General features: G+C 40.7%; 1 protein-coding gene across 4 annotated transcripts in view; it reads right to left on the bottom strand.

Moving 5' to 3' along the window:
• DAAM1 (dishevelled associated activator of morphogenesis 1) overlaps nucleotides 1-22,336 on the bottom strand; it is a 174,110-nt gene that overhangs the window by 44,237 nt on the left and 107,537 nt on the right. For all 4 annotated transcript variants that reach the window (XR_009500928.1, XM_059914323.1, XM_059914322.1 and 1 more), the window contains 12 exons: nucleotides 19,779-19,873; nucleotides 17,471-17,804; nucleotides 16,396-16,506; nucleotides 16,171-16,274; nucleotides 14,933-14,999; nucleotides 14,591-14,708; nucleotides 14,031-14,169; nucleotides 13,684-13,742; nucleotides 10,238-10,425; nucleotides 9,428-9,727; nucleotides 9,016-9,123; nucleotides 958-1,064 (listed from right to left, as the gene is read on the bottom strand). Coding sequence is in view for 3 of the 4 variants with exons in the window: in XM_059914323.1 (XP_059770306.1) it covers nucleotides 958-1,064; nucleotides 9,016-9,123; nucleotides 9,428-9,727; nucleotides 10,238-10,425; nucleotides 13,684-13,742; nucleotides 14,031-14,169; nucleotides 14,591-14,708; nucleotides 14,933-14,999; nucleotides 16,171-16,274; nucleotides 16,396-16,506; nucleotides 17,471-17,804; nucleotides 19,779-19,873 (1,730 nt within the window). In the remaining variant the exon portion in view is untranslated. The remainder of the gene's footprint in view (nucleotides 1-957; nucleotides 1,065-9,015; nucleotides 9,124-9,427; nucleotides 9,728-10,237; nucleotides 10,426-13,683; nucleotides 13,743-14,030; nucleotides 14,170-14,590; nucleotides 14,709-14,932; nucleotides 15,000-16,170; nucleotides 16,275-16,395; nucleotides 16,507-17,470; nucleotides 17,805-19,778; nucleotides 19,874-22,336) is intronic.

The following is a 22,336-nucleotide window of genomic DNA, read 5'->3' as shown; positions in this document are numbered from 1 at the left end:
AATAGAATTACCATATGATCCAGCAATCCTACTACTGGGCATATATCCTGAGAAAACCATAATTCAAAAAGACACACGCAGGACTTCCCTGGTGGTGCAGTGGTTAAGAATCCACCTGCCAATACAGGGGACACAGGTTCACGCCCCGGTCTGGGAAGATCCCACATGCCGCAGAGCAACTAAGCCCGTGCGCCACAACTACTGAGCCTGCACTCTAGAGCCCACGAGCCACAACTACTGAAGCCCGTGTGCGTAGAGCCTGTGCTCTGCAACAAGAAAAGCCACCGCAATGAGAAACCCATGCACCACAACGAAGAGTAGTCCCCGCTCGCCACAACTAGAGAAAGCCCACATGCAGCAGCGAAGACCCAACACAGCCAAAAATAAAAAATATAAATAAATACAATTTATATTAAAAAAAAAAAACACACAAAAAGACACATGCACTCCAATGTTCATTGCAGCACTATTTACAATAGCCAGGCCATGGAAGCAACCTCAATATCCATCAACAGATGAATGGATAAAGAAGATGTGGTACATATATACAATGGAATATTACTCAGCCATAGAAAGGAACAAAATTGGGTCATTTGTAGAGATGCGGATGGACCTAGAAACTTCACTCATACAGAGTGAAGTAAGTCAGAAAGAGAAAAACAAATATCATATATTAACGCATATATGTGGAATCTAGAAAAATGGTACAGATGAACTGGTTTGCAAGGCAGAAATAGAGACACAGATGTAGAGAACAAACGTATAGACACCAAGGGGGGAAAGCGGGGGCGAGGGGTGGTGAGATGAATTGGCAGATTGGGATTGACATATATACACTAATATGTTTAAAACAGATAACTAATAAGAACCTGCTGTATGAAAATATAAAATTAAATTAAAAAAAAAAAAAAAGGAAAGTTGGTCCTAGCAGAAATGTTTAGACAACATCAACAATACCTCGATAGAAGGATGTTGCAGTTCTGAGCTCTCCGACCATCAATCACCGAAAGCTCTCTGACTTTAAGTTTGGAGCCCAGTGTGTCATCAATGGCATCTGCTTCTTTCTATAAAGAGCATGAAAGAAATCCATCAAAGTCAAACAAGGACATTCTGACTTCGGATACACAGTTTTCCTTTATAATTGCTGTACACACACACACACACACACACACACACACACACACACACACACACAGATGCAAAGCCGAGGCAGTAATAAGCAGGGGAATGTATGGAGGTGGTGGAATTGAAACAAAGGCTAAAATCTAGTTGACAAAGGAAAATAAGAAAAGCTGACCACCCACATTTGAAAAAGCATTATCTGGAAGAACAAAGTGCTTCTAAGTTGAAGATGCATAAATTATCAATGAACGGTACCCTCCTTTTGTCCCCCAAATCCCGATGGAGAGCAGACAGAAGGACTGTCACTATGAATCAAGCTCAGCTGAAACGTGCCACTGCTGGTCCAGCCATTTACAGGGCCCATTCACCCCAGAACCATTTGCATCCTGAACACTCAGAAAGCTGAACAATAAAACCTCCCAAACGTCTTCATGTGCAACAGGAAGCTCCCAAGACCAGATGGTACCTTTCATTACCCTGGAGCCTGATGGACAACGGGGAGGGCGCAGTTCAAGGCATTGGTTCGATTTACCTCAATTAACAATAAAACACTACTTGCACACTCTACTGCTGTACAGAGAGCTGTAAGCAATGAGGGCCAGTCATAATTTATGGAGGAAGAGGCATAAAACAATCATACATAAAATACTGTTTGAGTAAACTGGGCATCAAGGTGAAAACATAGATTGACTTGATAAATAGCAAGTTTGATTTTGTTAAAGGTCAGGATCAATTTAAAAAACAGATCATGCCATTTAAAAAATGAAAGAAGGGAAAGCAGACGTAGAGAATGGACGTGCAAGATTGGGACTGACATATGTGCACTGCCATGTGTAAAACAGATAGCTAGTGGGAACCTGCTGTATAGCGCAGGGAGCTCAGCTCGGTGCCCTGTGGTGACCTAGATGGGCAGGATGGGATCGCAGGGGCGGGGTAGGGGGGTGGTGGAAGGCAGGTCCAAGGTGGGGGGATATGGGGATATATGTATATGTATAGCTAATTCACTTCGTTATACAGCAGAAACTAACACAACATTGTAAAGCAACTATACCCCAATTTAAAAAATAAAAAAGATTTAAAAATAGGGAACTCTGGCCAAAAAAAAAAAAGTAAGGAAACCAAAGAGTTCTAGAACTGGATAACAGTTTAGGAAACAAAGACAACATGGAGTTCATAATAAGAGGCACCGTGTGACCAAACTTTAACTGTTTCGTATTATGCTGAGATTTCAGGCATACCTCTCAATATTCAGTTAAGAGTTGAAACCCAATGTGAAATTAAGTAGGCATTGCATTACACTATCAGAAAAAAAAAAAAAAACCCCAGGAAAACCAAGACATTTTGAGCTTATAGCAAGCCAAGGAGTTACATTAAGCAAGGTGTGGGTTTTAGCTCACTTACCTGCTTGGAGTTACTGTTCACAAAGAAATCCTACAGCCATGGCAGAGGCATGGAAAAGGCAAATCAGATACATGCAGTTCAGAAATCACAGCAACCAACAGGGGAAGGTCAAGGAGATCAGTGACACAGGGTAAGAGATGATTTATGCTCCCAGGAGCAGCAATGAGAGTTGATGAACATGAGAGTCTGGCTGAAGATACACTGAAGAGTAGGGTACTAAGCGTTCAGGGTAGAGAGAGAAGATGGCATGTGCTGTACACAATTTTCAATGGTGGCAAATCAAATTCAGAAACGAAAGGGCTTAAAACACCCCCGAAAGACTCAAAGTGGTGAAGGAACAAACCCTCTTTGAAAGGACCACTGGGCTCCACGTATTCAACATGAAACAGATTTCACGGTTTTCCCTTGAAGCAGAAAATATCAATCAACTCTACTAACTTGAGGGAACTACTCCCATTGTCATGTGCTACCAGCAAAATATGCTTTTTTGAGGGGATGGAATAATCTCCTATCTTCTTGTGTCATTAGGAAGGATTAAGAAAAGAAAAATGACAAGTTCAACAATATAGGTCAGTAAAACCAACACTCAGTACTCCCCGAGAGTCCAAACAATGTCTGTGGGCGCTCTGGGTAGGTATGAGGAAAAACAACTTGCAATTAAGAGACAATAAGTGATTCATGTGCTGTGCAGCCATTGGTGGTCCTGTCCCCACTGCCCTGGGGCTGTTCATGCGTACAAGTTCAACAGCCTCTGTTGAAAATAGCTCATAGAAAAGACCTGGAGTGAGGAAGGGAAAGAGGAAGCAGTAATTGACATGTTATGAGAAAGTCACAGCTTTCTTTGCATATTTTTGCCGTGATGGCAGGAATAAAGCTTCGGTGTGCAAAACACACCCCAGCTTTCGGGCCAACTACTTACACAATCAGCGTTTACTTAGCAGATTCCTTAAGGCCTCACTGGTCCCGGCAGCACTGCCAAGGCCAAGTTTACACAGATGAGCTGTTTCACATCATTCTTCGAATGGGAAACAAAACGTATCCTCCCCTTGCTCCACCCATACAAGGGGGGATTACTTTTCTGGAATGGCTTTTAAAAAATAAAGTGATAACCACATGAAACTTTTCTTTCCTCTGATGTCACAGTTTTCTTTTGTCCCTGTTGTAACTGTCAATTTTTTACCCTGAAACTCCTTATCACTCTTCCCCTGTAAAAGCAGTTTCTCCTTTCAAGGGCAGAAAAAACTTTGGTGAAGTGAACTCCGTGAGGTCATCTTACCCTACTTTTCTCTCTTAAAGAGACAAGTTGCAAGTTGAATTTAGACCCTGCTCTCCCTGTCTGGCCTTCAAGGAAGAAACTTGTACGAAGGTGTCTGGCAACTCATTCTCCCTAAGTTCCCACTGTGTGGAAATTAATCTCTACTGTAGTGGTCTATGGGACCAGGCCACAAGCATTTACTAGGGATGCGACTTGGGGCTCAGTTTCACTATCTGTAAAATGAAGTAAACAACCAGATTTTTATTGTGAGTATTAAATGTGATATGCATGTAAAGCATTTTGTACAGTACCTGTCACATATTTATGAGCTCCATACTTGGAAGCTATCACACATTACAATCATTGTATCTTTCAAGCCAATGATCAAGTCCATTTTTTTGCCTATTGCCCTGCTTTTCAGTTGAGTTGAAGCACAGCTGGTCAAGATCTCCCATTTGTAACCAGCAGCAGCACTAAGTGTAACAGTTAATAGCTAAGTAATGTGTTCTTATCTTTTGAGAGGTGAGGATGAGGAATGCCATGTGAGAGTTAGGTTAATTGGAGATCTTGAGATTCCCCTATTTTAAGAGTTCTTTAATCATCACATTTTAAATAAAATCACAAAGCTTATTAGATGGGGAATGTTAAAAATATTGATGCTTCCAGGTCTATTTCAAATAAGTTAACATTCTTTTTGAAACTTTAAATTATTCACTAATTGGCTTGGGCCAAACATGATAGAATTGCCTACATCTGGCTCCACCTAACAGGATGTCTGATTTTTCCAGATGATTTTTGGTGTAGGGCTTAGGGTTTGGAAAATAAATAGGAAGTTGGGGCTTGCATTTTCAGGAGCCAGGGCTGATAAATTTCTATAGATAGGGTTTCACCATGAAATAATGACTCAACATTTCATAGACAATGACAACCTTTATATGGATGGTTCTTAATCTTTTTGAGGTTGAGATCCCATTGTAAATCTGATAAAAGCTGGAGATCCCTCTCCAGAGAAATGCACGCACTAATATTTATATAAAACCCTGTATTTGATTAACTATTACCATGTTGTCCAGCTATATAGAACCTGTACGTTATACTTTGGTACTAAGAAAAACCACTATTTACAATTTTTATCTCCTGTCTTCATATGCCATGACTAAGGACAAAGCTTATTGAAATCAATGTCCTAAATCACATAATTGTTCAATGTAAAAACTAGATATACAGAATAACAAAAAACATAAAAAGAATAAAAAAAGAAATTTCTTTGGCCATTCATTAAAATTCAGAAGAGACCATTGACTATTCCAAATGGGACCCCAAGAATGACTTGTATATGACATGTTAGCAGAGAGTTGGATTCTGGAGCCTAGGATAGTTATCCTTTGTAACTATTTCAAAGCAGAGAGGCTTTGAAATGTTCTATCACGTGCTGATAATAGGACCTAAAAAGAAGGGGTGTCCCCAGGCAAAGAGTGGGGAAGAGGAATGGAGATAACCAGCTGTTCATTTGTTGCTACAGAGATATGTGTGCCTTTAGGTAAATGTAGTACCTTTAGTTCATTTTCTCTCTGTCCAAATTGCATGTATACGGAGAATGAATTTATAACATCTTGAGATGAAAATTTCCCACAAAACAAATATGCATGTTGTTTAATTGTAACTGAGATAGTACTACTATGCAACGTGCTACATTATGTATTAAAATAAGTCTCTTGTGGCTGGCCTAGAGATCATGTATAGTACAGTTTCAGTGAGGAAAAGAGGTTCTGAGATTCAAAACACTGACTTTCAAATGAACTTTTGTAATGTGTGCAGGGGAATAACTGTATGCTATTAAATTCCATTTCTTGTGGCACATAAGCTTACATAATCAGCTCTGCACACCTTTGATATCCACACTGGAAAAAAAAAAAGAATCCCGAATAGAAATGATCTTGTTCTTAAAACTGGAGTTAAAGAAAATCCTTTACAAAGTCTAACCTTCATAATCAATAAAGCCATCAATAAGAACAAAGTGAAACTGAGAATTATGCCACTTGTACATCTGTCTGGACACTGAATACATACTGAGCCATATTTTTATTATCTGTGACATAGGAATACTACTCACCTCAAAGAGTTGGTGTGAAGATTAAATGAACAAATAAGTATCAGTTCCTTGAGAACTAAAAATTAGGGTTGATGAGATTGGGGCTGTATATATTATATTCAGCAACAAAAATGTAATGGATACTTAATATTGATTATCATCTTTTAGTCTATATTCTGGTTATTTGCAGATTTTCCTCATCTCTGCTTTAATACTATAAGCTGCATTATAGACCTGTGCAATAGTTGAACACATTTGTGTCCTTTGACATACTTTATATGCAAAGCAGACAGTAAAAATATCTGTTGTTTTTAATGATTCAGTATTTCTCATATCAACAGGGCACATCTTGTGTGTGTGTGTACATTTACTTATATCAAATCTCTCCTACATGTCATTAATCAGTGTTCACCTAAATTATACTAATCTGAAGCTTGAAATTTTTTTCAAAATCTTACTCTGTGTAGTGTTCCTGTTGCATGCACACAGACAATGGTATTCATGGGTTCTTTGCCTCTCTGAGAAATTTACTTGGCCACACAACTGGCTGAAATCCAGAGAGTTTGACCAGGGTTTTATAACTCTGGAGGGAAGAAAGAGGAGAAATCATTGAAATAAAGGGTTCCCGGTATTCATTTGGGAGTAGAAAAGAGAGCAATTCAAGTGTAACAATAATTATATAGAGCATTGCCAAGACTAAACTGAAAATGCATAGGTCTTGACGATGCCATTAGTTACGAGACTAGGGGACACAATGACAGGCACCCCGTTTCCTTTAGTCTATCCTATATGTTCCTACTAGTCTGTCTTCATCTTTCGATTTTCTGTCTCTCAACACTCAATAAATTCAATGGAATGGCTCAAATTACCTTCATTTGGGAAACACCTTTATGGTTTAAAAATTCTCATCTCACGTTCTTACACCAAGAGGGGAGACATACTTGAGTCAAGCTGAGCGGGTGTGCTGAAATTTTTCTCCGGGAAGTACTACTGCAAATGTCACAAATGATTCTACTTACCAGTCTACTACTTAGTGTTAAGTGCGACCGAAATGTTCTGGTTTATCCTGACTGGCATGACTACTGATTACTTAAACAGCAATTGGTTGCTAAGAGACAATTACCCAGTTGCTAGGCTTTCTGCAACCCTGTCTCCTGGAGCTCTTGAGAACTGTCCACATGTTTGTCCCAGAGCATTTTGGCAGCATCCTTCTGCACCTTCTACTGAAAGCCAGTTAATTATGAGTCTTGTAAACCTGGGTCTTTCAACCATCTGCCTTCATAATAAATGTAACCCACAAGCTCAGACTTGAAGAGCATCATTTGGAATAACTGCTGTTTTCTCTTCCTTTTATTTACTCCTCTAAGTTCCCAAACCTTCATCTTAGGCAACTAGAATGGACCAGTATTAGTGACTGAAACTGAAGTAGGAAATCAGCAGGACATGTAATTAGGTCAGAAGATTATTTGAATCTACCAGGAAACTGGCTAAAATGTCCTACTTCACGTTAAGGCCCAGAGGAAACTTTCGTGGGACAGGAGAGAGAGGAGGCCTGTTGTGGCCATTCAGGAATGAATCTGGTCCAAGTACTTGCCATACAAGAGCTCTCAACACATCTTTTGTTTGTCCTTTGAAAGATAAGGTATCTTGCTTTCAACTGGACAACGTTCTATCTTCTTTTTCTTCATTTTCCTTTATTTGGTATTTATGACATTGTACAAGTTTGCCGTCATACTTTTGGGGGGGGGGTCCCAGCTGAGTGCTCCTATCTTACAGTCATTCTGCCATGGCAGGCAACCACCTGCATTTTTGTACTTTATTAAAATAGCGTTAAGGGCACTGCAGAGAAATATTCTCTCACTTAAGGGCAAATATTCTGGCTAAAAGATGTACTACTTTTTCTTTCCAATTTTAGTTGCATCAAAGGCCATTTTGAAAAAGAAAACCCTCAGCTGTTTTTTCTCCCCAGCCTCAGTCCATCTTCTCCCTTGGTGCCTGGCAGTTCTGTTCTGAGACACTCTTTCTTGGGAACCAAGCCAAGCTTAAGCAGACTAGGAAGTCTGCTGCTTGTCTGAGGATGCTCCACCCTGGGAATGATTCACACGGGAGTTAAGGGCCTCCCAGCAAAACCCAAGGAAAGCCCCTACGCAGATGCCTGGCATCTGCCTGTTCCTGTTCCTTAAGACACACTCTGCTCTCATCATTTCTCCCCCTCAGTCACCCTTTGAACTTTTCTCCTTACTCTCTGAGACTCACTTTTTCCCTCCCAGACCTCCGATTGACTGTTGAAGACCCCACTCCACCTCTTCCTTGTTCTTCTGAGACCCTCTGTACCAAGCCAATTTGCTGTGAACTCTACTAAGATGCTCTCTCGAGGGGTGAGAGGTACCGCACCGATGTGATCAAGCTCACAAAGTGACGCTGACTGCTTGGCCAGGTTAGCAAGCACCAAATCAAACTGCATGTTCTCATACTATCATGTTGCTCACTTTTCAGAAGCTCCTCGGGTCCTATTTGTTCCACTGCCATCCCCACACTTGCCCAGCCTTCACAGCCCCACTTCTGAGTCGATCATGTTCAGGACAGAGCAAAAACTTCTTTCTAGGTTCTATCTAGCTGCCAGCTTATAGTAATTTACCAACCCCCATACTTCAAAAGGTTCCATTTACTTCAAATAAGCAGTCCACGTCTGATAATAACCATCTGAGATATAAATATTATAACTAAAATAGCTTCAGAAACAAACACTGTGGGGTGACAGTACAAGTTAGGTAACTCTCCTACTATTTTCCCCTGGTGGCCCCTTTGACTAAGCACAAGTGACAATAAGATACAGAGCTCCTTCCACCAACAGAGACGGTGTTGTGGAAAGACACCAGAGCATGAAGCTCCCTAACAAGGAGCTTGTACACCTTCAACATGTACACACACACGCGTGCGCGTGCACACACACACACAACTGACAGGAACCTAAACGCACATGCAGACCCACACGCCATGCTGTTTGCAGGAACATAATAGGCTAGACCAAACAGCCTAGAATTAAGATGCCTATCATATCATGGTTATGGCAGATGGCCCAGGGATCCTGCACAAGAACATGACTCCTTAATTATTTTAGCATCTGGAGGGCACATGCTCTTACCTGCTGTCTTTGGTAAGCAGAGAAAGTTCTTTCCAGGTCTTCAAGATCTAGAACTTTGAAGACTTTTGTATCATCAATTTCGGTCCACACTGTTCCTTCCAGTTTGTTCTGCAAACATCAAGTTAAGAAGCGCTGGGGTTTATAGTTAGACACAAAAAGCACAGATGTAGTTATTTTTTACAAAGTGCTGCTATCCCAAATTTTTCACTCTACCAGATGCTCAGAATGAGCTGGCTTCAAAAATCGGGCGCCTTGTTTCAGAAGCTTTATCACTTGAATATCTGAGCTAGTGAGAATCCTGAGTCCACACTAGAAAATGAAATCACTGGACAGCCAGGGCGGCCCGGTCAGAGACAACACAGTGGGCTGCTAATGCTATCCGTTACAGGGAAAGTTGGAACAAATGGCTCACCTCAGGCAGCTTAGACCAGTTGAAGGATTTCAGGGCGTTCGTGGGCTGAGGAATGTTCTTCTTCTTGAGTGCCAGACCCAGGGGGGCACCAGGAGGTGGCATGACTCCTCCCAAGGGAGGAGGCCCTGGGGGAGGGGGGGGCCCCCCGGGGGGGAGGGGAGGGGGTGGAGGAGGAAGCGCTCCACCAGGCAGAGGCGGGGGCGGTGGGGGAGGGAGGAGGGGCCCGGGCACAGAGGAAGGAAAGGGCCCCCCGGGGGCTCCAGGCGAGGCTCCACCGGGGAGTGAAGAGCAGATGGCCCTCTGAAAAATAAAAATAGGAAAAGAGGAGATGAACGGAAGAAGTAAATGCACTGGATGATTTTTAGGGTCTGAAACTTTGCCTAACATGTGTATTATGGAGAAATTCACACATCTGAGAATGTGGGCTTAAAGGCGCAGTAAGTTGAGTGGCCTCGTGTGTGGCACTCTAGTGCTCGTTTGCAAAGGGCTCACGTGTCTCTCACTTCTGCTACCATCCTCCAGTTTGGTTTTCATGAAATCAGTTTTCATATTAAGAAGCTAATGTGACTTCCTTGCTCTTGTGAGAGGATCTGCATTGGAGAACAAACACACACCTCCAACCACCCCTGCTAACGTGCACGGCAAGCAGAGGGAACAGGTCGCACGCACAACCACCGTGATGGGTCAGGAGACGGTTCAGGCTCTACTGCCCCCAGCAGAGCTGTCTACTTAAGGATGGGGGCTCCGGGATAAGGAGGCCTCGGCAGCTGCCCAGCAATGGGAGACCCAGCCCGGGGCCCGTGAGCTCACCCTGCTGAGCTCGTGGAGCTGGGCCGTGAGGTCCGCCACCTGCTGCTTCACTTGCTTGTGCTCAGTGGTCTCCTTTTCAAGTTTCTCTTTCATTTTATTCAAGGTCTGCATCATCTCTTCCTTCTCCTGGGTCTTGGCATCGCATTCTCGCTCTTTCTTTTCCAGTTTCTGTTGTAACTCATTGTGCTCTACACAGGAAAACAACTGGACATGAAAACGGTGAACTCTTCAAAGCTGAAGCATTTTCTCTAAACAGAAGATCGACTGAGGGTGATTGTGAGGCTCTTTATTAGGTAAATATCATTCCTCTTCTCCATCAAAGGGAGCAACTCATGGGCTCAACGGTGCTCGTGCTTGGAAGGGGCTTCAGATGAACAACTTTATCAACTACATTCTGTAAAAGGCTGAAGAGGCCCTCCAGTCACAGTTCCAAAGCTGGAACACAGGCGTGAGCAACTATTTGTGGAGGTGAATGGTGCCTGCTTGGTATGTAATTCAGAATCCTGTCCTAGAAATGGCCCTTTAGCCACACTAGGGAAAATGACTATTAACAGGGCCTCTTTTCACAACTTAGAAATGAGAACTAGGCAAGTCCAGCGTTCATTAGCTGGGTTTGCTGGCTCAGGTCCCACTAGCAGAGGGGCTGAAAGGGAGGACCCTGCCCTGGGAGGAAGTGCTGCTGCTGGACCCAGGGTTTGTCCCAGTGTGGAGCCATTGCTCCCACTCCCCTCAGAGGGCCCCTTGGACTTGAAGTGTTTTATGCGCTGGCAAACAATTATTAAAACTTGTGAAAGCAAATGTTATTATCTCAGCATTAAACACCTTAAGGGCAGTAGTACCTGCCGAGCATGAGAATCACGATAATACGAGGAGAAAAATATTAGCTCTCAGCTGTAGTTGCACTCACTCCCCCAATCCCGCTATCACGGAACAAGGCATCTCATTTAGCATAATGCTTACTTATGTTGCCAACACACCTGCTGACTCTAGCACTTACAGGAGTAATACTCTTTGGAAAAGAGGACTAATGAAGTTTAGCCTGCAGATTTTCATTTCAAATACTTGGCCCCAATCCCTAGTCTTTTTATACCAATAAACCCACTAGAGATAGAACCTACTGGGGCAGAGCTATACAGAGTTGGTCTCTATTTCTGAATTTGATAACATTTAAATTCTAGCTTTCTCTGTCTTTTACTTTCTCTCTTCTGAGTTCTCCAAAATCAGAGTTTGCAGAGAAGGGTTCAAGTCACTAAAATCCTTGGATTTTACCAGCCTTGGAGTTAAGACAACCGTCAACCCACTTCTACCACTCTGTGGATGCTTCCCTGACTTCTTCAGCGACATCTAAAAACTACCCCACTGCCTCCCACTTTCTTTCTTCTATCTCCGTTTCATTCCTCTTTGACAATGTAAGACCTGACTTCCTATTATCATCAGTCATTAGACTTTGACAAATCTGGCCAAGCCTCAGAACCACCTGAGAGATTCTGACATTCCAGGACTCACAGACCACATTGCAGGGAGTCTGTCCTATAGATCAGGGGCAGGGCTCAGGAACCTGTGGTTTTCAAATGCTCCTTAGAGGATTCTGATAAAGTGCCCAGTATGGGAAGCTCCAGCCTAAAGGGTTATCTCCACAAATGGTCTCCATGTGCTAAGCTTTTATTCAGTACTTACTGGGTATGCGACACTAGAGAGAATTCTCCCCAGATATTCTCCACTTTTCAGGTCCATAGTACTTCCTGTCTCCTAACAGCCTCCACCCTCTGAGAAATTCATCAACAGGTACCCTATTTCATAGAACTTTGTTACCTGACACTTCCAGAGAAGAATTAATTTTACCGACAATATCTCCTTTTTTGCACTCTATGCATGACCTCACTTTAAACCATCCTATTCCTCCAGCTGATCTCGGCCATTTCCTCTTATACCACCTCAACTGCCTAAATGCTACAAAACTTTCTACCATTTACTAGGCAGCTAATAAATGCCAGGTACTATGCTAAAGTCCTAATATTTGTCATCTACTCTTCACAACAACCCTGTGAGTTAGATGTAATCTTCACTTTGCAGAGGCAAAGACTGGAGGGGTAAAGGACATGACTTAGCCTACCCACACAGTCAGTCAGGGGCAGAGCTGAGACCCAGACCCAGGCCCAGCACCGTGCCTGCCCCATGCAGCCATTCAGTACATACCCACTGCATGAAGGACTGAAATGACCACCAAAGCTTATGTCCTAAGTACTCTCTTCAACTTGCACACCTGAGTCTCCATGCTCTAGGTTATATCCCTAAAGTACCACTCATTGACCATCTTCCTGGGTATAATTCTCTCTTTACCCTAACTTGTTGTCAGTGTCTCTATTCTTTCTATAGCAGTTTCTGGAATTAATTTATAAAAATGTATGTGCAACCTCACTTATTTGAGACCTATCTGAATTCATACGAGGAACCCATAATATAACAGAACTTCATATTCGGTATTTTCCGGTATCAGTGGTGAGCCTGCTTTTCTGCTCAATGGACAAAATGTGATGAGAGGAAAGGAAATGCTTCAGCATCTCTTGGACCATCTTTTCAACACACTGAATACTATGGTGAGTGCTACTGTATGTCACTGGCTGTGACTGAGTCACTTGGACAGGGAAAAGGAAGTCAGTTAACCAGCATAGTGAAAGAGTAGTGGCCGGGAGTATGACTGTTTTCTCAAAGGGTCCAACTTTAATTTGCTAATATTTTGAAGGAGGGGAAGAGTTATACTTATTCTGTGAGTGGTTTGGCACGGTGACAGGCACAAATGACCCCCCCCAAGTCATTTGATGCTGAGTGTTGATATCAAAGACATACTGAGATACTCACCAATGGCTGGTCTGTTAATGTTTTATAACATGTACATCTCCAATGGTCAGTGATTTTCTGCATGATTTCTCTTTTTATAACTGGTGCCAAATTAAGGTCACGTGGAGAATTGGGCTGCTGAAGCCAAGTTGCTTGTGCTTCTCTTTTAAAATTCTGGGTAATCCCTGGTGTCCCTGATTATAGTTCTTAAAAGCTAGTGTGCTTTAAAGAGCACTTATGGGGAAGGCTGGGATGAACGGTAATTAAGAAAATTTGAATTAATGAATATTGAACAGCAAATGCTTCAAAAATGCTTCAAAAAATGAACAGTGGTTTAGAAAATTTGAATTAATGAACATTGAACAGCAAATGCTTCAAAAAATGATTATAATGAAAGGATAAAATATTTGGGAATCAACATGACAACTAAGATAGTCTGATTCAAGAAAAACCAGGCAAAATGCCCTGAAAACATGGGGGAGGGGAAAGGCTGTTTATACACCAAAGTCAATGAGAAGCATCAATGCAAATTTCTAAAATATACAGTAAGGAGAGTTGTCCAATAACAGTAACATGACCTCTTCTCTTGTCAGGACCTCATCATTTACCTTTTCTCATTTTTTCTGCTTGTTCTTTCCACTGCTTAACTTCATTTTCATTAACCAACCTGTATAATAGTTAAAGGAGTATTCATTACAAAAAGTGTAAAAGACCCACTGCTAAATGCATGCTCTCTAGGTAGAAAAATTGTTTAATGCAGACAAAGTCCTCAGCATGCTTGAAACCCATTTTAAACCCAGATGTTACATACATATATTACATGTATACATATAGGAACTCATATCTGACCTCTAGAACATTTCAGTTATCCCAGCTGCTACTTTGAAGTAGGATAACACAAATGTCTTATATTGGTGCTATTATCTCAAGGGTAGCAAAATAAGAAGAAACTTACATCCGTACGACATTTTTAATATTAAAGTTTTCCAAGGGCGTGGAGTCAGGGTCCTGACCTTTGTCATTCTGAATAACTATTTGCTGTATAATTCTATCTAGGAGTAGCCAGTACTGAACGGTGTTGCCACTTCTCTTGTCTAAAAAAGAAAAGAACAGTGGAGATACTTCAACTGGTTTCAAAACTTGAACGAATATTTTTGAACAGTGCTCACCCGCCAGAGCCACAAAACCAGACAGATGTTTACAACCCTTCCCAACGTTTCTGGAATTCTGACACACGATGATCATTTACGTGACTGACAGGCACTTTCTACCCCCTTCTAAATGTGTTGTAAGGCATATATTTATTTTTAAAATCAAAGCGAGTTATAATTCATTTCATTTTGAGAACTTCACAACACCCCTTAAGCTGTGCAGAGACACACTGGGCTGTCACAAAACTAAGGTTTGGAATCCCTGGTGTGCACCCAACCTAAGCCACACTGTTCAGAAGAGAGAGCCCTTTGGATGATGTCCAAACATTCACAAACACACGCGTTAAGTCACAAACACACTCACAAGGCATTTGGAGGCAGTGGTGCAGGATGGACATGAAGTGAGGGTAAGCTTCACTGTGGGTCAGCCTCTTCCTGGTCAGCTCAAACATCTGAGTAGCACTTTTTGTGTCTATGTGAACCTGTTTCATATGAAAAAGAAATCTAAGTCAAACATCCAAGTTCTTCAATTCTTGCAAGGTAAGGTAAGCAATTCCAAGGCAAATAGAAGCTAACCCTGCCACTTAGATAGCAAAACAGAAATCTGACTTTGCTCTTAGGTTACATGTCATCTCTATGACACACATTACAACAGGGACACTCGTGAGCTGCTGAGTCAAATTAGAATAATTGTAAGCACACGTACCAGTTCAAATCTTTTGGCAAATTCTAGTTCATCTTCATTTCGGAGCATTTCAAAAAAATCTAAATGCCTGGAAGACAATTTAAGAAAAGCTATTAAAAGTTGAACATCCTACAAACACAGGCACATAGGAATCAGGACATAAATTCTAAGGCCTTTCCTAAAATTTCAGAGATATCTCTAAAAGAAGTACGACAACAAAATTTGAATGCCTTCTCTTAACTATGTTCTAAGGAAAAAAGACATCATCTGACTGAAATGACAGCACTACAAGAGACATATCTGAAAGCCTAGGATGCGCAGCACATAGAAGACAATTCATGAAAGTTTATCAAATCCAAACACAACCAAATCCAGATTCTACTCATGGAATCTCTTTATGGAAAAACAAGCCCATATAACTAACTTGACTGACCACTGAATTAAAGATTACAAAAGAAATGTTCATGCCTTTCACTTATTCATTCAAATACTTATTGAGCCCCCATTATTGACTGGGGAATGGTAAGTTCTGTGAAGACAAATCCAACTGCATAAAGGGGATAGAGAATGATGGGAGGTGAGGTGAGGTGAAGAGTATGAACACAGTGGCTGGAAAAGGTCTCTGCATGGGAAAAAGGGAACAAGCGATTTGGACATCTGTGGGAAGATCTTTTAACGCTGAGGAAATAGCAGGTGCAAAGGCCCTGAGGCAAGTGTATTTTGACATGTTCATAGACTATCAAGGAGAAAAGCATGGTGGAGTGTGTGAATGAGGGAGAAGCGTGGTAGAAGGAAAGATCTGAAAGCTGGTAGGATATGTTAGAAATCGTAAAATGACTGCAGACACGAGCAAATGAACAGGAAAGTGGAAATTAACATTCATAGAATGTCTATCAAAGGTGTCATGTGATTCCACATGTTTTATAGTCAGCTTTCATAACAGCCCTGCAGAATAGTGTTATCATCGTCATCACTATTTCTTTACGTATAAAAACAGTAAGGTTAAGAAAAATTGAGTAACTTGACCAGAACACATAGCAGGTAAGCGGCAGGACTAGGATATGGATTCAAGTCTAATGCCAAAACCTACACTAAGTTCTCTACACAAGTACTGCTTCTTTCATCGAGAAAGTCTTACTATAAAAACATCATTACCTGGTCTAACATTTTGGTACAAGTTCCTTAGATCACAAGTAGTTCATAGACTGGCACTATACACATGGAAAACACATGAACTATCTCATAATAGTGTGACTTACCTATCTAATGTTGAATTTTCATGCTCCCTTAATTTATCTATTACAGGTTGAATTCCCAACATCAGAAATTCATAGCGAAGATGAAGTCTAAAGTCCAAACTTTCCTAAAAGTAAAAGGGTGATGGAATACATTTTTAAGCTCTTTAGACTACACAGTTGGTAATCTTTTAAAAAAATTATTCTTTAATAATATATGTTTTAAATTGTGGTACAGAAGGCTCTTACCACTCCTGCGCCTTGGCTTAGCACTGCATTGATGAAGGACATGATGGCAGTCTTGAGACTCACTTCATCTCGATACCGCCCCGTGCTTTTATCCAAGTCATTAATTAACGTCTACCAAGGATACAGATGTAAAAACAAAGGACTGAATAGTTACTAACCTTACACTCATTTTATTAATTTTTTAATACTCAGAGTTAATTTTTAAAAGCTTGTGTTTAGTCAGAATTACATTGATCCATAGAAAGCTACCTTTTTTTCCTTAAGATTAGTCCTAAAAACTCTACTTTCAAAATTCTTACATCATACATGTTTACATACACATGTATACAAAGTACAAAAGACTGTGCTTCGTTAACTCTGCTTACTTTTTATATTTGAGAAAAACAATGTGGTGACATAATCTCACTGTTCATATTGATCCTAAATCAAGACTGGCAATCTATAAAATTTTCAGGGACCACCCATTTAGTGGATCGAAAAGTGTTTTATATAATGTGTATGAAGCAGGGCTACATTTTTAAGTTCAGTACAATAGTCTCCCCTTATTCACAGGGGATATGTTCCAATGTCCCCAGTGGATGCCTGAGACCATGGATAGTACTGAATCCTATATATACTCCTATGTAGACTATATTTTTCCTACATTAATGGCTGGGTGTTGTATACAGTGTGGGTATCTAGAGAAAGGGATGATTCACATCCTGGGAGGTACTGAGCAGGATGGCACGAGATTTCATCATGTTACTCAGAACAGCTGCACAATTTAAAGCTTATGAATTGTTTATTTCTGGAATTTTCCATTTAATATTTTTTAACCCCAGTTGACCTCGGGTAATTAGCACTGTAGAAAGCAAAACTGCAGTTAAGGGGGGGGGGGCACTACTGTACATCCACAACCCCAGATTGATCAACTACAGAAAGAACATTCTACTCTCTACCTAAGAAGAAGGAAATGCTTGAAGTCCCACCGTGAATGCTCACCACAGGGGGAAATCTCAAGTTAACATTCCCCTTCGGGGCCAGGAAAGGCACTGGTCTGAAGGCAGGAATGAAGAAGTGGCGAGGAAGCACCCACCTGAAAGCGGGTTCTCTCGCTGGCGTACTTCTGGTAGTGCAGCATGGCCTGCAGAACCTTCTTGTGGCCCCCAGGAACCAGGCACACAGCGCCCAAGATTTCCAGCACAGCCACCTTCGTCTTAATGTTCTCTGTGCTCAGACTCTGAGCAATTACATTAATACTCTCAGAATGAGCCAGGACGTGAGCCCGACCTTGAGAGTTGTTCATTAGCGCCTTTATACATCCAATGAGAGAGGTATGTATTCGAGACTCCGAGGTCTCGTAGTCCATGGTCTTTAGAAAGTTGAGAATACATGACAGGCCGTCCAAGTCAATGAATCGGGTTACAAACCTGTCACGAGGAGAAGGTTAAAACGTATCAGACTTAAGTCTTTTTGGAATATTTTAATAGCCCCTAACAGAAAAGTTTAGGGAGCTGGTGGGCAGGAGAAAGTAAGAAGACGTAGTTCCTAAAGTACCCAAAGGCTTACATGAAGTCTTCTTAATTGGGGGCCTCCTCCTTGGCCCAGACCCAACAGTCAGGTCTAACCAGAAGTGTGAAAAAAATCTCCATTTGAGTTAAAAAGATCTTAACTGATATGAATAACCAATTAACAGATCTTATAACCACAGAAAACCAGGAACAAGAAGAAGTTCAGAATATCCACCTTAGGTTAAAGTCATCTGCTGATCCTGTGTTATGATAGCATCCAGTCCCCATGCATGTTTAAGTGTTGACCACTGACCCAGGCATGCCCCAAACCAATGAAAGTCAAAGAGCATCCTTAAACTCCAGGATATTTACTTGCCAAACAAATGATAATCTATCTCCTTAGTTTTATAGCAAAAACCTTCTTTTGTATGGCATGCTATATGGAATCCCAATATATAAAACAAATAAAAGCAATACTTTATTACTGTACATTAATTTTTTGGATATTTATAGCACTTATTTACTGTAAAGTCAATCAATGAGAATAATTCACAATACATATCTGTAGGTTAAGACTCTGAAAAGTTCAGAAGTAACATAACCTGTTGATGTGACTACTCCAGAATTTTCCAAACTTATTTAGCCTTGGATAACCATTAACATCTGAGAATGCAGAACACACATACAGAGGGAAACAGTGATCTCGTTAGGATAGACTAGAAAACTTCTGATATACAACTGTATATGATTTTTGAGGAATCAGTACATTTTTTCCTAGCATTTTATAGTCAAATATAGGGAATTTTATTTCCCAGCTATTTCATCCAACCACATCACCCAGATCTAGCCAAGCTTCATTCATAGCACTAGTGCTGATGAAATGCACCTGTAAGCACCCCCATATCCCACCAAACCTTAGAGGATTAATGGAAAATGAAGGTGTGGGAGGCACACAGTAGAAACTGATTGCTCATCCATTTCTTTTACAACAGTTTTATTGAGATATAACTCACATGCCATAAAATTCATACTTTCAAATGTGTAATTCAGTGATTTTTAATATATTCACAGAGTTGTGCAACCATGGTCACTATCTGATTTTAGAACACTTTAATTATCCCCAAAAGACCATTTTCCTCTCTCCCTAACCCCAGGCAACCACTTATCTTTCTGTTTCTATGGATTGGCCTTTTCTGGATATTTCATATAAATGGAATCATACAATACATGGTCCCCTGTGTCTGGCTTCTTTCGCTCTGCATAAATATTTTCAAGGCTCATCCATGTTGTAGCACGTATCAGTACTCCATTCCTTTTTAGGGTTGAAAAATATTCTGTTTTATAGATATGTCACATTTTATTTATCAATTCATCAGTTGATAGAATTTGGGTGTTTCCTGTTTCTGGCTATTATAAATAATGCTAATATTCGCACACAAGGTTTTAGGGACATGTTTTCATTTCCCTTGGGCTATATATCGAGAAGTAGAATTGTTGGGTCATATGGCAACACTGTGTTTAATATTCTGCGGAAATGTCCAACTGTTTTCCAAAATGGTTGCACCATTTTACATTCCCCCCAGCAATGAATGAGGGTTACAATCTCTCCACATCTGCACCAACACTTATTAGTTTCTGCCTTTTTGTATTTTAGCCACCTTCATGGATGTCCGCATATCTTTTAACTGAAGAAAAACAATTTATTGAATGTTCAATGATTAAAGTATTTCATCCTCGGTTCAATTACATGTTTTTAATTTAAGACTTCCTCAAGAGTTTGGCTATTGCAGAAAAATAAAGAAGAAAGGAAGGGAAAAGAGAAGGGAAGAAGAAAGTAGAAAAGAAGAAAAAGAAAAGAGACAAGTAGTACACGCTCCCCAGTATAAAAATTACCTCATTGGTTTCGTCCTTAGTGCTGTCTTCAAACTCTCTATAGTTTTACTTCTCTCTTCTTCCTCTTCCTTCTCTAAAGCCAGCAGAGATTTTCTCTATGCAAAGAAAACTAAAGTTACTTCTTCAATTTTTGTTTTAATTAGAGTACAAGCAAGACAAGCCCACAGATTCCATGCTATCACTTTTAATACAAATAATCAATAACATTATGACCAAGATTTACTACAAGCCAAAATGTAGACCAAAAGCACCAAGAATTCCACAAATTCATTCTCTGTACTACAAGTTAGTTCTTTTGAATTTAAATAAAGTTTTAAGAAAATGTTGAGAAATCTTAGTAGAGATTAAGTGGTCCAAACACTTGTGTAACTACTCTATAACTACACTCTGATGAAGATATTACTATTTATATTTGATAGAAAGAAGATTAGACCTATAGTTAAATACAACAATCTGACAATTAACGTTAACATTATCACACTATCAAAGAGAGGCAGGCAGCAATCTTCCCATGCTATCTCTTCCATTTCTCAGTCAAAAAGTGTAATCTTAAAAAAAAAAAGTGTAATTTTTTACATTTTTTGTTACATCAAATTATTTTTTAAGAGGAACGATTAAATTGGACCTGATACAAAGATAGACAATTCCTTTGGAGTAAATGCTTAAGTTTTAGAAATGATTCAATGTCATTTGGAAATCAGGATATGGAATGTATGCGTATGTGTGTGTGTGTGCGCGTGTGTGTGTAAGTGCCCGTGTGTGCTTTCCCTACCCAGGGATCTACTAGAGCAGTGCTTCTCAAACTTTAATGTGGATACGAATCGCCTGGGGATCTTGTTAAAATTCAGGTCCTGATTTGGCATGTCTGCGGTGAAGCCTAAGAGCCTAAGATGATGTGCTTCTGATGGGTTTCCACGTGATGCTGATGCCGCAGTCTGTGGACCTCACTTCAAAGAGCAAGGCCCTAAGGAAGCAGATCTCGGTTGATATCATAAAGTTATGAATGCTAGTAAGGTTCACAGACTTGTTCAAAAGTCTTTTCCATTCCTTTTATGCCATGATCACCTAAATGTACTAAAAGTATCGCCAAGTCTTATGGCCCCAGGTGCTTCCACCCACGGAACCACAGGTCCCTTGCCTTCCTCTTACTCTTAATATGTGCTTGTCCAGTCTCAGTCTTTTTACTTGTTACCCATTCTGATAAAATGCATGGTTGGGAAACAGATTGGGGTACAGAAAAAAACATTTGGCTCTTATCCACGTGTCTCAATGGTCCAGTCTCTCCCTTTCTTTCAGGTCCACACATCATCAAGGGGTGACTTTATTTAATTTTTTTCAAGTTAACAGTACAAGCATTAAGTAACTAAATGCTAACTAAAACCTAAATTTGACTTCACACTTAGGAGGGTAAAGCCCAAAGCAAACATATATCAGTCTCATTTATGGCAAGTGAAATAAAAATCAGTAAAGTCTTGCTTTGTAAACTTGAATTGTTTCTGCTAAAGCTGCCCTCTTGCTGGTGATGCGCCCGGACAGCTGTCACCAGAGGATGGTAGGGGAAGAGGCTGCGTGCAGAAATAGCCAATGAATTTCTTCACAGCTCCGTGAGACCCATATCCTGGAAAATTTAGCACAAATCCAGCCAAGTACATTTAATCTCCTGTGGCACAGCTGAACTTGTTCAGACTCTTAAGCAATCACTTTGAATCTGCAGCCCAGAATCAAGACTTTTATGAACATCATTTCTTGTTCCTAAGCTTAGTCACCCAAACCTCCCAAATTAAAACTACACACGTTTCTTATTGTGGTTCATTAATACTAAATAAAGATGCACATATTTATCCTTTTAACAATCTTGGAGAGGGTGTAACCTCCAAATAAAGGCAGACTACATTAAGATTCTCCCTAGCAGAGTTAGGAGATTTATGAAAAGTCAAGAAATTTAAATTGGAATTTCCTTCCCCAATATAAGGACTATTACTTTCCTCTCAAAACAGAAGACAGTATACTCTTTTCTGTGTGTAGTACAATGAGAATTGAATCTAAGATTGTTTATTGTATTGAGAAAATCGAGGTTATGGAGATGAACCTGACATTCTAATGTGACTTTTCGAAATAAAATAATTTATGTGGAGTCTCAAGTTTTCAAGCTTCACATTTATGGAGAAGTCTAAATTTGCAGCTTTTCGACAGAAAAGGGGATCTGCCTACATTTCTGAAGATGGCTGCTAGGCCAAACATCCAGTATGCACCTTGCCATACACTGGACTGGCTTGTGGCGGCCTCCTTGGGTGCTCTATGCACTTACTAAATCCCTGCTCACATGAGGAGTGGGCAAAGGACAAAGTGCATCCTGGCAGAGGACCTTCCAGTCAAAGCTGCTAAGGTTTACACTGGAACGTGCAGGGCCGAGAGAGATGCGCAAACCAGGCACAGAAATCATTCCTGGTATGGAGTCTGGAACTAAGCTCCTGTTTGAAATATCTCATTGGTGTGAAATCAATAAGCCAACCCGCTAAGCACACTGAACTTCACCTCACATCCTTGCTCCCTGAGAC

The sequence above is a fragment of the Balaenoptera ricei genome, chromosome 2 (assembly GCF_028023285.1).
Source record: "Balaenoptera ricei isolate mBalRic1 chromosome 2, mBalRic1.hap2, whole genome shotgun sequence".
NCBI classification, from domain to species: Eukaryota; Metazoa; Chordata; class Mammalia; order Artiodactyla; family Balaenopteridae; genus Balaenoptera; species Balaenoptera ricei.
The sequence above is the reverse complement of the archived record's forward strand: the minus strand, read 5'-3'. Positions and strand labels throughout refer to the sequence as shown.